We start from the raw sequence: 18,068 nt of genomic DNA on the forward strand, positions 1-18,068 counted from the left end.
AAGTTGAAATGATTCCTTGATCATGGGCTACAGGATAGATGCTGTGTTAGCAGACATGAAAACCACATTAATCTCATTGTCCGTCTCCATCAGAACTCTTGGGTGGCCAGCTGCATTGTCAGTGAGCAGCAATATTTTGAAGGGAATCTTTTTCTCTGAGCATTAGATCTCAACAGTGGGTTTACAATATTCAGTAAACCATGTTGTAGACAGTTGTGTTGTCATCCAGGCTGTGTTTTTCTATTTACAGGGTATAGGCAGAGCAGATTAAGCATGATTCTGAAGCACCCTAGGATTTTCAGAATGGTACGTGGGCATTGGCTTCCACTTAGAGTCACCAGCTGCATTAGGCCCTCACAAGAGAATCAGGCTGTCTTTGAAGCTTTGAGGCCAGACATTGACGTCTCTCCAGCTACGAAAGTCCTAGATGGCATCTTCCTCCAACAGAAGGCTGTTTTGTCTACACTGAAAATCTGTTGTTGAGTGTAGCTACTTTCCTGAATTCTCTGAGCTAGATCTTCTGGATGATTTGCTTCAGCTTCTCCCTCAACACCTGCTGCCTCCCCTTGTCCTTTCATGTTATGGAGACGGCTTCTTTCTTTAAACCCACTAACCAACCTCTGCTAACTTCGTACGTTTCTTTTGCAGCTTCCTTACCTCTTTCAGCCTTCATAGAATTGAGAACTCAGGCCTTGTATGGATCAGGTTTTGGCTTAAGGTAACATTGTGACTGTTTTTTTCTTCTGTCTAGACCACTAGAACTTTCTCCATATCAGCATAAGGCTGTTTCACTTTATTATTATTATTTGTGTGCTCATTGGAGTTGCATTTTTAATTTTTTCAAGGGTTTTTTGTTTGCATTCACAATATGGCAAACTGTTCGGCACAAGAGCCCTCACTTTTGGCCTATCAAGGTTTTCCACATTCCTTCCTCAGTAAGCTTAATCATTTCTAGTTTTGATTTAAAGTGAGAAATGTGTGACTCTTTCACTTGAACACTTAGAGCTCATCACAGAGTTACTATTAGCCTAATTTTAATACTGTTGTGTCTAAGGGGCTAGGGCAGCTGGGGGAGAGGGAGCAAGACGGGGGAATGGCTGGTGAATAGAGCAGTCAGAACACATGCATGTCAGTGAAGTTCACCATCACACATGGGCATGATTGGTGGTGCTCCAAACAAACGACAAGAGTTACAGCAAAGATCACTGATCACAGATCACTATAACAAATATAATCCTAATGAAAAGTTTTGAAATATTGTCAGAATTACTAAAATGAGACATGGAGACATGAAGTGAGCAAATTCTTTTTCTTTTTTTTTTAAGATTTTATTTATTTGAGAGAGAGCGAGGGAGGGAGGGAGAGTACAAGGAGGGGGAGCAGCAGAGGGAGAGGGAGAAGCAGACTCCCTGCTGAGCAGGGAGCCCGATGCGGGACTTGATCCCAGGACCCTTGGATCATGACATGAGCCCAAGGCAGACCTTTAACCCACTGAGCCACCCAGGTACCCGAAGTGAGCAAATTCTGTTGGAAAAATGGCACCAATGTACTTGCGTAAAGCCAGGTTGTCACAAACCTTCCTTTTGTAACCATGCAAAATCTGCAAAGCACAATGGAATGAGGTGTGCCTGTGCATGGAATATGGCAATGAAAGGTATCTCTTTTCCTGAGTAATGGAATGCCAATGTATAGATAACATGGTATAACTCAGTAAGAATATATGTCCATGGGACACATAGAAACACCGCTAAGGTAAACAGATAGGAGAACAGAAGTAAAGTCAGTGCTAGAGAAAATCCTAAAATAGTCAGACAGATCAAGGGAATAGAGGCTCCAGTCCTTAATCTGGCACAGATATTTGATAAAGTAGCTAGTGGATACCACCATAGTCAAAAAATTACCTAGATGCCTTATTGGATATAATAATTTGAATGAAATTATTTATTGATAATGAAAAATGTACAATGCATTTTTCAGTTTTATTGAATCTTCATCAGAATGTATAGGAAATAAATATCATCCTCAATAGGGAAAAGCTGAAAGCCTTTCCCTTAAGATCAGGAACACGACAAGGATGCCCACTCTCACCACTATTGTTCAACATAGTACTAGAAGTCCTAGCAACAGCAATCTGACAACAAAAAGAAATAAAAGGTATTCAAATTGGCAAAGAAGAAGTCAAACTCTCTCTCTTCACAGATGACATGATACTTTATGTGGAAAATCCAAAAGACTCCACCCCCAAATTACTAGAACTCATACAGCAATTCAGTAATGTGGCAGGATAAAAAATCAATGCACAGAAATCAGTTGCTATATTATATACTAACAATGCAGCTGTAGAAAGATAAATTAGAGAAATGATTCCATTTACAATAGCACCAAAAACCATAAGATACCTCTGAATAAACCTAACCAAAGAGGTAAAGGATCTATACTCTAGGAACTACAGAACACTCATGAAAGAAATTGAGAAGACACAAAAAGATGGAAAAACATTCCATGCTCATGGATTAGAAAAATAAACTTTGTTAAAATGTCTATGCTGCCCAGAGCAATCTATAACTTCAGTGCCACCCTGATCAAAATTCCAATGACATTTTTCAAAGTGCTGGAACAAATAATCCTAAAATTTGTATGGAATCAGAAAAGACCCCGAATCGCCAAGGAAATGTTGAAAAAGAAAAACAAAGCTGGGGGCATAATGTTGCTTGATTTCAAGCTCTATTACAAAGCAGTGATCACCAAGACCCCGTGGTACTGGAACAAAAACAGACATATAAACCAATGGAACAGAATAGAGAGCCCAGATATGGACCCTCAACTTTATGGTCAAATAATCTTCGACAAAGCAGGAAAAAATATGCAATGGAAAAGACAGTCTCTTCAATAAATGGTGCTGGGTAAATTGGACAGCCACATGCAGAAGAATGAAACTCGACCATTCTCTAACACCATTCACAAAGATAAACTCAAAATGGATGAAAGACCTCAATGTGAGACAGGAATCCATCAAAATCCTAGAGGAGAACATAGGCAGTAACCTCTTTGACATCGGCCACAGCAACTTCTTTCAAGGTACATCCCCAAAGGCTAGTGAAACAAAAGGGAAAATGAACTTTTCAGACTTCATCAAGATAAAAAGCTTCTGCACAGCAAAGGAAACAGTCAACAAAACAAAGAGGCAACCCAAGGAATGGGAGAAGATATTTTCAAATGACACTACAGATAAAGGGCTGGTATCCAAGATCTATAAAGAACTTCTCAAACTCAACCCCCAAAAAACAAATAATCAAGTCAAAATATGGGCAGAAGACATGAACAGACACTTTTCCAAAGAAGACATACAAATGGCTAACAGACACATGAAAACATGTTCATCGTCATTAGCCATCAGGGAAATTCAAATAAAAACCACGTTGAGATACCACCTTACACCAGTTAGAATGGCAAAAATTAACAAGGCAAGAGACAACAAATGTTGGAGAGGTTGTGGAGAAAGGAGAACCCTCTTACACTGTTGGTGGGAATGCAAGTTGGTACAGCCACTTTGGAAAACAGTGTGGAGGTGCCTCAAAAAATTAAAAATAGAGCTACCCTATGACCCAGCAATTGCACTCCTGGATATTTACCCCAAAGACATGGATGTAGTGAATAGAAGCATACGCAGGTGCACATGCACCATATGCACCCCAATGTTCATAGTAGCAATGTCCGCAATAGCCACACTGTGGAAAGAGCCGAGATGCCCCTCAGCAGATGAATGGATAAAGAAGATGTGGTCCATATAGACAATGGAAAATTACTCAGCCATCAGAAAGGATGAATACCCAACTTTTACTTCCACATGGATGGGACTGGAGGAGATTATGCTAAGTGAAATAAGCCAAGCAGAGAAAGTCAATTATCATATGGTTTCACTTATTTGTGGAACATAAGAAATAATATGGAGGACATTAGGAGAAGGAAGGGAAAATGAAGGGGCGGGGAATCAGAGGGAGAGATGAACCATGAGAGACGATGGACTCTGAGAAACAAACTGAGGGTTTTGGTGGGTGAGGATAGGTTAGCCAGGTGATGGGTATTACTGCCTGGAGCACTGAGTGTTATATGAAAACAATGAATCATGGAACACTACATCAAAAACTCTTGATGTATTGTATGGTGACTAACATAACATAGTAAAGTAAAATTAAACAAAAGAATGTATGGGAAGTACTTATCACTCCTATTTATAGATGAGAAATAACTTAGAACAATGAAGAATTTGGCCAGCATTGTAAAATCAATATCACAAACAGAATTTAAACCTAGGCAGTTTGACCCTAGAACACAGATTTCTGAATATTAGGATATATAATTAGTGTATCTGAGCAAATGCTATGTTACTTTGCCTATAATTACATTTCTCAGAAGCAAGATAGAATAAAAGAGGCTGTGTACTATCTGCTAATTCTGACCAATCATTTGGAACTGGTTGGTTAACTAGAAGTTAAATGAGCCCAGGGACAAGAATAGACCTCACCACAAAGCACACACCATGAAAGGGGGTTTTGTGCCTTAGTCATTACACATAGCTAATCTTGTCCCTCATTCTCTGCTGCTCCTAGACCCCTTGCTTACCAGTCTTGCCAGTATTTTCCTTCCATTTCTTGTCATTTGAATTGTTCCTTTGTCCCTTTCCATGCTTACGGATCTCCAGAAAATCTGGATTTTTACCAAGCTGAATGATCTTGCATGACCTTCAGGTTCTTCTGGGCCCTCTGAGGGTAAACTGGACGGTCATGGAGGGAAAATTACTTATAATGACAATGGAGACAGTCAGTAAAAATATTTTCCAAAAAATCCAGAAAATAATTGACATAATCCCATGGCTTCAACTTTAAAAAAGAGACATCCCCTAAATGAAACAATCCCCAAAACTCTGACTTTGAGAAACAAATTGCTCCAATGAGGAGAAAATGGGAAACTACACAAAGAAACAGAGACAGTTACACGAGATGTTCCACAAGAAACTCAATTTGCCAGCAAAGCAACTCCCCTAGGATGTATTAAGCAAATGGAATACAAGTGAAGGTCACTGATGTGAAGGACGGATCCACCATGAGCAGGGAACAATGAAAAGATTCAAGATCATGAAAATGTAAGGACGATAGGGAAGTTATGTTGAAATAAGAACCAAATTCACTCATTGTGGTTGGTATCAAAATAGTGGATGGTCCAAGTAAAGTAGAAAGGCTCAGCCAACTCTTCATTCTGTCGTCTGTGTCAAAACTCGTTTCTGTGTGCAAAGGTTAGAGCATGCTTTTATATTAGAAACCAGGACCCCAGGAGAGAAAACGAGTCTGTCCAAGAGAACTTTAGAGTTTCAGTGGAGTGGCTGAGGGGACCCAGGAGGAAGTGGCTGAATCACTGGCATGGCCCCTGTGGGACGCTATTAAAAAGAAGCACTGTAGAGTGAGAGAAATGTCTCATGTGATTGTTCACAGGAAAAGGAAAGAAGCAAGCTGGAAGAAACTATGGATCTGTTAATTTGATGATACACAGAGCTGATCATCAACTCTATTATTTGTAAGATCTTTGGGGATGCATGTTTATGAAGAGCTTATAATATAGTTTCACAAAATAACATGCAAGTCTGGATCCATCTTGGTCTGACATTGCTCTTAGTTGGGTATTTAGTAATATTCTTTAGAAATGGTGCTTCTAAATTTTCAGCAAGGTGTAGATCGAGATTTTCTAGGATGACTCTTGCAGTCAAGAAAGTGTAACATGGGCTGTCTGTTGTCTTTTCACAATTGCTGGGGGGGCTAGCCACAATGATGTTGATTATTGGGTTGAAGCCATTGGAAAGGTTTCTGGTTGTATGGTTCTCTCCCTCATTCTAGACCATTCTAAGACTTCTATTCACATCTTGGGTAGGGGCATAATAATACTAGCTGGAAGAGTGAAAATACATAAATAACAATAGATTCAGGATCTTTTCAATTTGAATGATAGACAAAACACATACAGAAATAATGGACTTAATGGAAAACTTCAATCAAAGTGAAAAATAAAATACTTTCCAATGTACGTGACGACAAGAAAATTAGGAAATCTTAGTGCACAGGGAAGGACTTGGTGTTTTGGATAACAGAAAGTTCTTATGTGCCCAGATGGCCCTGAGGCTGATGTCCAGACTTCATGAACAGGATCCACCTCATTCTCTGGCTAGGAAGCCCGCATCCAGAATGATGGTTTCACTTCCATGAAATAATTTAAGTGGGCAGTGAGGAATCTGCATGTTCCCGGGTTGAGGGATCTGGTAACCATGATAGTTGAGGAATGTTTGGAAGACTCCTGATCATCAGTTTGGCAGAGAGAAAAGTTAGAAAGTAAATAACAGCTATTTTCAAATATTTTAAATGCTATTGAATGAAAGATGGAGTAAACTAATTTTGGTAATTTTTTTTTATATACAAGTGCCAGCCCTGATTGATGGGTAGTGCCAACCATAAGGACCTGTATTGAGATGTCTAAGTTTTAATGAGGCCTCATTTGGTAGAGACAGGAAAAAACAAACAAACAAACAAAAGAAAAGAAACAAAAATAAAATGAATTAAATACATCTACCAAAAGCAGGGACCACGGTTGCTAATGCCATTAGTGATGGATAGTTCCATCCATTTATTTATAATAGCAAATACTGTGCAGAAAAATAGTTTTCAGACTATATATAAGAAATACCTTCCCTTTAATTATTTGTTAACATGTTAGATCTGCCCCAGAATACAAAGAAGAGTTGGGGCAGTTGCCAGCTTAGTAGGCTTTTACATAGGATCCTTTAGCCTTTGAGCTTCATTGATTCCAAGTCTCTGATGCTTGTCATTATAACAAAGAATACTTTGATGAAAGCATTTTTCCATGTTGGGGGTGAGGTATTGCATTGATTTTCATGGTTGCTAGAAAAAATACTTTTGCCTGAGATGTTGCTTCTATTTCCTGTGGAACATGGACCATATTTCCAGTTGTAGCCCTGTGGTTATTTCCAGTGATTTCCAGCAGGGAAGGCCATGCCAGATTCCTCTGATGATCATTGCAGCAGAAATGGCTAAGCACACGGACGGACTGCACTTTCACAGTGTGAGGCTTGAGACTGTATCTGCACAAGAGCTGTATTTAAGGAGATAAAGGGTCATCTTCTTTGCCAAACATTCCAATCCTGAACCATGCTGTGTTGGAGCTTGCTAGTCTGAATTCTCTGCCAGAACTTTTGAGACAGGATGCCATGAAGGGAGCCGGATGACCCTGTGTGCAGATATGGTAGCTAGACTCCAGGCAAAGTGAGGCCGGTGTGCACCAGAGTATGTTTTCATCAAGTTTAGCCCACACTTAATCACCATCGTTGTATTACTACTGGGGTTTCCCTAGGCTCTGCAAACTACCAAGGGCTTGTTCTAATTTACCATCTGTGCTGTGCAATGCTACACATCTCCCTGAGCTGGAGAACTCAGCACTGAGAATACTGACCCCACATCTACTCATCAGGTACCTTACAATCCATCAGGGAAGTTTTATGATTCCCATGCTCCCTTAATTATTTTCTTCTGTTTATCTTCCCTGTAGTAGTTTGCACTGAACCCAACAGAGAGCACACAGACTAAATGAGGTGGTACATTTGTAATCCAGTTCTCCTGCTGTAGAAACCAACATTAATCCTTTGATAACATTTATATCATTTAGATTTTTTCACACATCATAACGCATCATCTCCCCCACTTTGCCACCTTTTTAATGTGTAGTATTTGAGATGTCAGTGATAGATCAAGATGTCTCTCACACAAAGATCATGATCTTTTTTTATTAGATTGTTTTGTTAGTATTTGAAATAAGTTTGCCTTTGCTATATTATAATGACCTATGAGGAGTTGAATTATTTTGTACATAAAATATCATCGTGACATTCACATGGTAAAACGACTAGATGACATGATTCAAAATAATAATTTAGACTATATTTTTTTCATAGTTCTTAGAGAGCAAAATGAGAAAATATTCTTCAAATGCCTGGTATTTTATGATAGATCTATGTAAAACATTATTATAGCCAATTATGGCAATGCTTGCTTACATTACAGCAGAAAGATGGTATTAGAGCAGGAAGTTTATGCCCCCCACCCCTGATCTTTGCTATACCATCTCCCATGTAAAATGTAGGCTGTAGGATACCAGGGAAGGTAAAGTGTTTGGAAACAGCCCGTGCTAATCTCCACATGTTATGTATGCACCACCAGTGGCTGGGAGATAAATGTCACGATACTCTCCCCAGCCACAAGCACTTCTGTCTATATTTCTGAATATTATCTAACAATACTCATTTAATTCGTCAGGAAATAGGGCATGGAATGTAAAGGTTAATAGGATGCAGGTCTTCTTTTTTCAGGAATTTATAATCAGAGGAATAAATAAGATAAATACCAAATAACTTTGACAAAAAGTTGAGATTAATGAATGGCAACAGAGAGAAAGCTGGGGCAGGAGCAAGAGAGGCTGGTAGAGGGAGTGCTATGAGGGAAGCCACATTGAGGAAGGGGTGGATTTTCACCAAGCAGAAAGGTAATAAATTCATCCAAGGAACTAAGATGCAGAGCAGTGCAGGAGGTGATCTAGATGCCACAGGAAGTTCGGTCTACCTGAACAGACCATGTCCTGGGAAGTACTCTTTGTAGTCACAGGGTGATGAGGGTGTTGCACTCATATGGCAACACGCTCACGGAAACAAAGCCATCTCCTTGTACAGACACCTCCTCTAGGTCGGGCACAGGCTTGATGCTGGAGTATGGAGCAAGACTGCTCTCAGAACTCATAATCTAAGAAAGGAGATAAATAGGTGAGAAAAATTATGTTTCTACTTGCTGAATTCACAACAAAAGAGAAAAAAATCTAGAAGTCTGGATATTATAAATGGATTGTACTAGAAATAGATTCTTCTATTGCAGGGAAACCTAAAATAAGGGAGATCTTTGAGGTGCACATAAATGGGCAGTAATTCCTTTAGGGTGTGTATGCAGAGGGCAGATTTGGTCTGAGTTAGGAGAGGCGCATAGATGTATTATAGGAAGACAAGTTTGGGAAGGAAATTTCAGGCATGGGGGAAATGATAGAGTGATTATTTGGGGAACCACATAAAGAGGGACAGATGAAGAATTTCTGAAAGCCCTAGAGACTACCCAAATCCTGAAATTTTATTTGTATTAAATATGGCTTAAAATAATTGCCCTTGACTAAGATGTGTCAACAAAGATTTGATGCACATGTATTTTGTGGTAAGCATTGGGCCCTCCTCTGATGTACTAATGTAAAAATACTATGTGGCTCATGCAAGTGCCATACTCACACATCATTGGAAATGTTTGTGTGCTGTCCAAGGTACCAAATATTCTCTGACTTAGGCAAAGTGGCTGAGCACTGTCCCTAGAAACTGCACGTGCAGAAGATAAAAATTTTGTCTGTCAGTATTCAGATGTGTTCCTTTAATATGTACAGATTTGAAGATTTAAATCCATCCATTCAGTGGTGTTTAATGCCAGCAAGTTTTCCCTGCATGTAAGTGGATCTGAGCCATCTGACATTTTATGACTGGTAATACTCAAGAAGAGCTTGTACATTGGCTTTGGAATCCACTGCCAAATAACCTTGCCCTCAGCCCAAAGCCAGTGTTAGTGTCCGGGATGAACAGAATGAAATAAATTGCATGTCTAATTCTTATACAGGTCCTGGCCATTTATAATGATTATTTTATTTTCAGCAATGAGTATTAGTAATCACAAAGCAAATACAAAGGCTGAATATTTGGTTTGTAGATTTTCTAAAAATGTATACATGTATTTAGTTTTAATCCCCAGGTCAATATTAGTATTAGTACAGATACAAACAGACATAGTGCAAAGGTGACCTTACAGTAGTGAGCTCTAAGGGGGGGGGGGGTTGTGTGTGTCTGTGTGTGAATGTGACCTCATGGGGGGAGAGAGATCCAGCTTTATGGTTCCTGTTAATGGCATGATTCCACACCAAAGGATGCAGGGCTCCAGGTCTGTGTAGGGCACACCTGTTCCATGGAAGATATCGTGTCCAACATTTCTGTTTTCTTTTCTGTTTTTTAGAGAGAGAGAAAAAGAGAAAGAGCAGGGGCGGGCATGGGGGCAGAAGGAGAGGGGGAGAGAGAAGTCCAAACAGACTCCATGCCCAGAGCAGAGCCTGAGTTGGATCTTTAACTGACTGAACCACCCAGGCACCCCTTGTGTCCAACATTTCTACTGGTATAGTGGGTTTCTATGGAATAAGTGAAAAAAAATGGAACGTTGTTAAATTTCCAAATCACAGAATTCATTTCTAAAATCGCAGAAGCATGAGTAATTGTAGAAGACTCTAACATACATTACCTGCGAGCACTTGAAAGTTGGAAGTTGTGATGTTAAGGTAAATCTGCCAACTGAGATCGGATGCCCTGGGTCAGTCACTCAGAGAAGTCACCAGTGTGTTTTCAGAAGGTTGTTTTCAGGAGTTTACAGAATGAGAAACAAATAGTGAAGCACTATACGAAGCTAAACATTGCTCACATCCTCTGTATGGAGAAGGTCCCTGCTCTAAAATATAGCTTCATATACACATTCCAGAGAGCATGGATAGAATCCTTAACACGCACTGAAGGAACCCAGTTGTTCAAGAACGAGTGTCCAAAATATCCACTCTGCCAGAAACAAGCTCAGGAAACCACCTCCGTCCTCTCAGAAGTGTTGGACAAGACCTGATAAAATGTGGAATTTAGATGGACCTAGAAGTAGCTGCTTGGGTGGGGGCGTTGGTCCTGCTGTGGGCCTTGGGGCAGTGGGTAGAGTCTGCATTGCTGACCCGCCTGGTCCCCATATGCTGGCCCCCAAGATTTCAGACAGCAACCTGGGCTCTGCAGGGAGAGTGACCACTTCCCAGCCATGGAGTCCTGCCCTTGGCCCAGTTTGCAGTGAACCTTGAGTCAGGGAGACACCAGGAAGCCAAGTCAGTCCTCCCTGGTGACAGGGCGTTCCTGTCCCCACCTTGTGTGCTTTAAAGTCAACTGGGCAGCTTTCAGTCCCTTGCTCCCAATCTCTGTTTTAGTTAAATTTCTTTGGTAGATTTTATCCCTCCTAACCCAACTTTAGAGAAAGATTTTGAAAAGCAATCCCCCTTTTTTATTTTGGGGCATTCTAACCAAAATATAGTAACAGTTTATACATGAAAACAATAATATAGCTTTCATTATATATAGAAGAGCATAAACTTATAAAACAGTGATTGTCAAAGCTCATGATAAAAAACAATCACTTGGCAAACAAGGTGAAACATCTAGATTCCTCTGACCCAGCTCATTCTTCTACAGAAAAATGAAATCTCACCGGTATTGAGATTTTGTGGAATTCCTAGTCCATTGTTCAGTTTGTGTTTATAGGCCAATTTGAATGGTATTTTTTTATGGTATAGCATGTGGAGTACAGAGAATCACCTGACCAGACCTGGACAATACCCAACCTGGCATTGAATTCTTGATTCTGCCACTGATTCAGAATCAGCTTTAAGAGTTGGTGAATTTCCCACTTCAGAGTCATACATAGTCTGCACATGGAGAAAATGTAGAGTTCCAGAAACACGGGAGAAATGGAATTGCTAATTCATATTTGAAGTAGAAGGAAATTTGGCAATTCCTTTAAGGTAGGTCTCTAAACCTATCTATCTCCTGAATTAAAATTTCTATGGAATTACAATTTTTTAGCATTCTGCCTTGTTCCTCAGCCTGCTGCCAGTCGGTGGTATTGGGTTCAGCTTAGTGGCTGATTACTAAGCTCATTAGCAGGATTGATATAGAAATAAAGCAGGCTCATGCTCATCACTCCCAGGATTTTCTTTCCACATTTTACTGAAAGCATTTCCAACTGGTACTTCTCAAGAATTGACTTCCTGGTGTGATTATATTGGCCACAGAATTGCCTATAAAAAACATTTCGTGATCTGTGTTTAAGCTGAAGCCAAATGTTAACAACAAACAAAGAAGTGAACAAAAACATGGAACCTTGGGGTCATGGCGTGGGGCTTGCTATATGATCACATTGTCTTAATGAGTTGATATTTTATTTTGAAACATGTAGGACTGCCCTCATTCCAATGTCTTTTTATATTTTGCAGTTAATAGATTTTCTTATTCTTTGCTATTGTTTATACTTAGTGGACCTGTAATAACTAAACCCATTCAAATCGTGGCAGGTGCATGAAGTAAAGTACAGGATGTACTGCAGTAAATGGGCAATTTGGTCATATAACTCCATAGTCTTCATACTTTAACAGAGACTAAAATGTAAATAAAATTTCTCATTTCAGCAACTAGACTGCCTTTCTATCATCTTTACTTGGCTAACGAATGCACATCCTTCAAACCTCAGATGTTGCCTGTTTTAGGCTTTCTGATGTGCACTATTGGCGAGGTGCCCTGATCTCCTCCCCAGCCTACTAGGTGCACACACCCTCAGGCCCTTCCGTGGTCCACCTCCCCATTTCTTTTTCACTCTCTGTATGGATGTATCTTACTGTCTGTGGCTGTATCTTATCCTCTGTGTAATCTCAAGCCCAAGAACATTGCTGGCTGGTAGGATATGGTCATGAAATTATTGTCAAGTAAATGAAAGTCGCCTCACAGACAATGGATTTGGATACACTTTGACAGTGGAAGGGACATCACTGTTAACTGTGAGGTTGCTTTATTTCTATTCACTGGCACAAGTATTTGATGAGTGACTCATACCTTGTAGCCACTGGATGGAAGCATGAAGGTAGTTACAAAGCAGTCCATGGTAGATACAGAGACACTTTCTACAGAGTGTGTATAAAAAAACTGTGGCTACATCAAGGATAAAAGAACTCACAAAGGATTTAGCAAAATATTATCATAAAATCATAGAATCTTATACTTGAAAGAGCCTTCAGAGTACATTGAGTTCAAATTATATCTAATGTAGTTTTTACCCCATAACATTTTTACATAATGTTGACATTTCTTGTTAAATATTCTAGGTGAAATTGTGTGAATATTCTATATTTGTAAATAGCCTAGAATTGGTTTACAACTTTGAATGTTTTAAAATGGAACTTGGCAGGGGACTGGAATGTTTTAGAAGGGAACATCAGATTGGTCTGTCTTAGCTTCAAATTGGGAAGTCGCATGGTCTTCATTCATTCAAATTAGGAGGCAGAAGTAGCAGGTGATGCGGTTGATTCTCCCCTTTCAGGCACTGAGCTGATATGAAGAGCTTTTGGAAGACATCCTTTCTTTTCTTTTGGTATTTAAGGCCAGTTCCTCAGAGAACTAAAATGACCAGGTGTCAGGGAAGAGTCGCTGTTAGGAATTGCTCTTTCCACACATGGCTGTCAACCCTTTGATTTCGAAAGTATATAGATATCTCCTTGACTACTAAGAGTAGCTCTGTGCCAGGCTTTCAAAAAGACAGTGCAGCCTCAAACTATGTGCTCTTACTAAAAACACAGTTGAAAAGAAAATGTTTATTAAGGTTTTAAAACGAGTCTAGACAGGGGTGTTTATCCAAATCAAGGGTGAGACTGAGCAGATACCATAAGCGATGGGGGCTTTCCATCACAGTGCACCCTCTTCAGCATCATCCACTTGCCCTGGAGCCCAAGCCCCCTTCTGCTGGAGTGGTGGCAGGCTTCAGAAGTAACCCCCAAAGAACTTGGCATGATCTAGAACAACAACCAAGAGTTAGGTGACCCACTCTCTCTTGAAGATTGGACTGTGTTGTTTCGGTGCACATTTCTAGAAAGCAGATCTTTTACTGGTCACCTCACAAGTGACTGGGCTCCTCCCAGTTTGTGCCAAGCCTGTGTGCCACCCGTCTGGCTGCCTTACTCGTCATTGTCCCTGGCATTGGAAATTGGCTCCATCCCCCTACCCAACAGTGCATGCTGTGCATGTGACAGCCTCTGTCTGGGGGATGGCTTTGGAGCCAAGGCCACTGTTCTGGGTGCCCTTCACTGCTTCAGAGGCTCATTTCCCAACTCATGGAGCACATTCTTCCTCCTCTGAGTTTCTGTATGCATCAAGTCTCCATTTGGGGGCGATGACCTGGCCTCTTGCCAGAATCAACTTATCGATCTGGCCATATGGAGAGAATCTGTCAAGACAACAAAGAATCAACCGAAGCTAGCATGACTTTTTTACCTGACCTCTTATAAACGTTGTTCAAGCAGGGATGCCTAGCCATCGATTTGGTTTTCTCCCTCTCTGCTCCACAAAGTCACCTTGCCAATAATAAACTTAGCTCAAATCCCATGAGAACACAGGGCTGCTGAACACTGTGTTAAGTGGAAATATAAATTATTATTTTAAATTCCTCCAGAATGGTGACATTAACTCCAATTGTTGCGTGGCGACAACTTGCAACTTTCTCAACCTCGGGGGTAGTCTACTTTGTGTAAACTTTGACAGCTATGTGCTCTATTTGGGAAGTAAATGGCCAAGGGAAGTCTACCACAAAATATTCTGCAGGTATTCCAACCCATGTCACAACCTACCCATATAAACTTTGAGGTTTGGATGAGTCATTTAGGAAATGGTGGTGAATGGTTTTCTCTTCTTCTCTATCCAAAATCCATGTGTAACATGGATCCTTTTGATGTCAGGTGCTCCTAATACTTCATATTTTGTTGATTAGTAAGATGCTCTTTCCATAGGAAAGGAAGGGAGAGATTAGGAGGGAGCGAGGGAGGGAAGGGAGACAGGTGAAGAGGAAGGATGATGGAACAGAAAGGATAGGGGAGAACTTGGAAAGGAGAATGGAAAGACTGACAGAAACACCTAGCCATGCCCTTCCACATTTCCTCTGTGCCACGTGGCACCTTACCGTTGTTGAAGGGGAAAAAATATTCAAGGACGCTAGATAAGAACGGGGAGGCAGACTTCAGTCTGGACCACCACCATAGGTACAGTGTCACTGCAATGGGATTTTCCAGTGGGGGAGAGAGATGAGGCTCAGCTCTCAATGCTGCATGGGGAGTGGGGGTTACAGCCGAGGAGAGGTGCAGTCCCTGATGGGAAATCTCCAACAGGGAACATCAGGGGTAAGGGGTTCTGGCTAACTTGACCCAGCAGGATCTTGCTAAAGGTAGGCCAGGTGAGCAGACCTCACCTGGGGGTTGGGAGGTAGGAAGGAAGCCCATCAGATATGGAGGGTGGGGGCTTCTTAGTAAACTGACTCAGCAGAGTTTTTGCTAGAACTGGATTTTCCAGGAAGGGGCACGGATGGGCCTGTGAGACTGAAGTCGAGTCAAGCCAAGAATCTTCATCATCACTCTGTCCTTCTGCTCACAAAGAACTGAACATCCCTTTACTTCCTTCTTCACATGGATGCTCTCTATTACTGAAGCTTATCTGACACCATGCTTGCTAAGTAATCATCTTACAGTTCAGATTCCTTCCCCTCAGTGCTTTTCTCCTCCTTCAGTGTGAATGTCCATCCCGATTGCACCGCCCTGCCTTTTCTGTTCCCGCTATGCACACTGCTCATGCGCAAGCCCAGGCACCTCGAGCTTCAGCTAACATCAATAATCCTACTTCTCCTAAATCCGCTGTGTCTTCAGGCATCCCTCCCCTGAAGGCTGGACTCCTCTTTCAACTGATCACAGACCAGTGCCACCTAGACACTGGTTCAAACCTAAGCAGGTGCCCATGTTTGAAAGCAAGAATATTTTCTGATATTCATCTTGCCTTTGAAATTCCACAAATAGTTTAGCAATCCACTAACACTGGAAATCCTTGGCATCCTCTCCTTAACTTCTATGTTCAATAGGCTACAAAACCATATCAACCCAAGTGTCTCTTGTGTTTTTATGGCTTTTATTTGGAAATACCATTAACAAGAAAAACAACACAAAATCTCAATAAGAAAAGAAGTAAAAGAAATGCATGGGGAAACCATAATTGGGGAAATAGTTTCATTAGCAACTCAAATTGGTTAGCAATTTCATTATTTGAAATATTACTCATTACACAATTGTTGAGAAAAAATGAACAAGTTACAAAGAAAAAAGACTATTTCAAACAAAAATATATGTAAATGGGAGAAATAACAATAAGTTAGACACTCAATGATGTTATTCAGTTGGCAATAAGGGTAAACAAATTGTGAATGCAGTACTTTTGTAAAAGACAAATTCTCCAAAATGTGTTTATTGGTTTTACTTCTGTTTGTAGCTGGCCACTGTGGTTCCCCAGATCCAATCGTGAATGGTCATATCAGTGGAGACGGTTTCAGTTACAGGGACACTGTGGTTTATCAGTGCAATCCTGGTTTCAGACTGGTTGGAACTTCCGTTCGAATATGCTTGCAAGACCACAAATGGTCTGGACTGACCCCAGTCTGTGTCTGTAAGTACATTGCAAACAAATTCAGCAGGTGCTTCCTTTGGTCACATTTTCTCTTGGTGTGAAGTCTTAGCTCAGACATGTGTAACCTCCAGAGTGAAAGACAATGGAGAAGCATCCTTCTCACCTGTGCTAAGAGAGATGCTATGGGCACGGCTTTCCTTTTCTGTTTCCTTCCTCTAGACTCCTGTCCACAGTGAATGTGTTCTCTAACTCATCTCAAACAGGTCCCAGGACGAGTGATGTCATGCACTCATTTTCCTGATTTTATCACAGGATCAACAAGGTGGAAACAGAAGCTAATTATAGGAGGACAAAGATGCTGAGTCTGAGTCTGCAGGTTGGCTTTGCAGAGTCCCCAAAATAGCCTCACACCCCTAATCTTCTGTGTCGTTTTCTATTTCTGTCATTGTTTCATCAAGAACACAGAGTTTTGTAAGCAGTCCTTCCTTTAACAGAGAGAGGTAAAACCATGTAATGATTGTCTTCTAATTTTATACTATCCAAGATAAATATTGACCTGTATTTTTAGAAGACGTTGTAGTCTCTATTGCAAAATTTATTTTAAATCAATTTTTTCCCTAGTGTATTCTTTATTTTCCTGTGAATTAAACAAAGGAAATGTTGATATAGCTCTAGGATAATGACAGGTATTCTCTGGGATGGTGCAGTGGGAAATGTGCAGAGTTCAGGGGTGAAAACTTTGCTTAGAAGAAAGAACTGTTGACAAGATAAATGAAGAGGAAAAAACCAGTGTTATGACTGTAATGTGTTTCTTTTGAAAGGGCCACTGAGGATATCTTTGGGATTTGTATGATTGTTATTTAGGGTGTGACATTAATGACAGTTCACTACATTTCAAAAGACCCTACAGTTGGGATTGTCAAAGGAAATGCTGTTTGAGCGCACACACTTATTTTGCTAATTTCATGGTGTTTAAATTGATATTGGAATAACTTAGGCATATGCAATTTAAATTATCAGCCAATCCTCTATAATATTTCAAAACAAGGGTTCCACATAACTGACTGGTGTATTCTAAAGGGAAAATATTCAAGATTCGTAATTAGTTTAAGAATTTTAGCACCTCTTATTTTTCACTGCTTTATTGTAGAGTTATTTAATATTCTGTCATGATGCAAGAACAATTATACTGAAGAAAGTACATTTGCCAGTGTTGGTTATTTTCCACAATTATAATATAACCTGGTGGTGGGTCACCTTACTGTTCTCCCTCACCGTTTCCCCTTCCAAACATACATGGGATTTGTAACATGCCTGTATGTCTCTTGGTGAGGAACTCCAAGGGAGGGCAATGGCCTGGGTATTTTCTGATACTGATGAGGGCCTGTCTTCCTACACAGCCATCACGTGCGGCCACCCTGGGAACCCTGCGCATGGACTCACCAATGGCAGTGAGTTCAACCTGAATGACGTGGTGAACTTCACCTGTAACACTGGCTACCTGCTGCAGGGTGCCTCTCGAGCCCAGTGTCGGAGCAATGGACAGTGGAGTAGCTCTCTGCCCACCTGTCGAGGTAGGAAAGGCTCCCGGAATGAGCCCTGTCAGCCAAGGGTAGCAGGAGGGTGAATATGCCGAGCTCGGTACCCATGTGCGTGACGC

General features: G+C 40.8%; 1 protein-coding gene across 2 annotated transcripts in view; it reads left to right on the forward strand.

The window, feature by feature from the left end:
- Positions 1–18,068, forward strand: part of CSMD1 (CUB and Sushi multiple domains 1) — a 2,028,797-nt gene that overhangs the window by 1,954,385 nt on the left and 56,344 nt on the right. For both annotated transcript variants that reach the window (XM_027598604.2, XM_027598603.2), the window contains 2 exons: positions 16,274–16,447; positions 17,809–17,982. In XM_027598604.2, coding sequence (XP_027454405.2) covers positions 16,274–16,447; positions 17,809–17,982 — 348 coding nt within the window. The remainder of the gene's footprint in view (positions 1–16,273; positions 16,448–17,808; positions 17,983–18,068) is intronic.

This window comes from Zalophus californianus, chromosome 2 (genome assembly GCF_009762305.2).
Source record: "Zalophus californianus isolate mZalCal1 chromosome 2, mZalCal1.pri.v2, whole genome shotgun sequence".
Lineage (NCBI taxonomy): Eukaryota > Metazoa > Chordata > Mammalia > Carnivora > Otariidae > Zalophus > Zalophus californianus.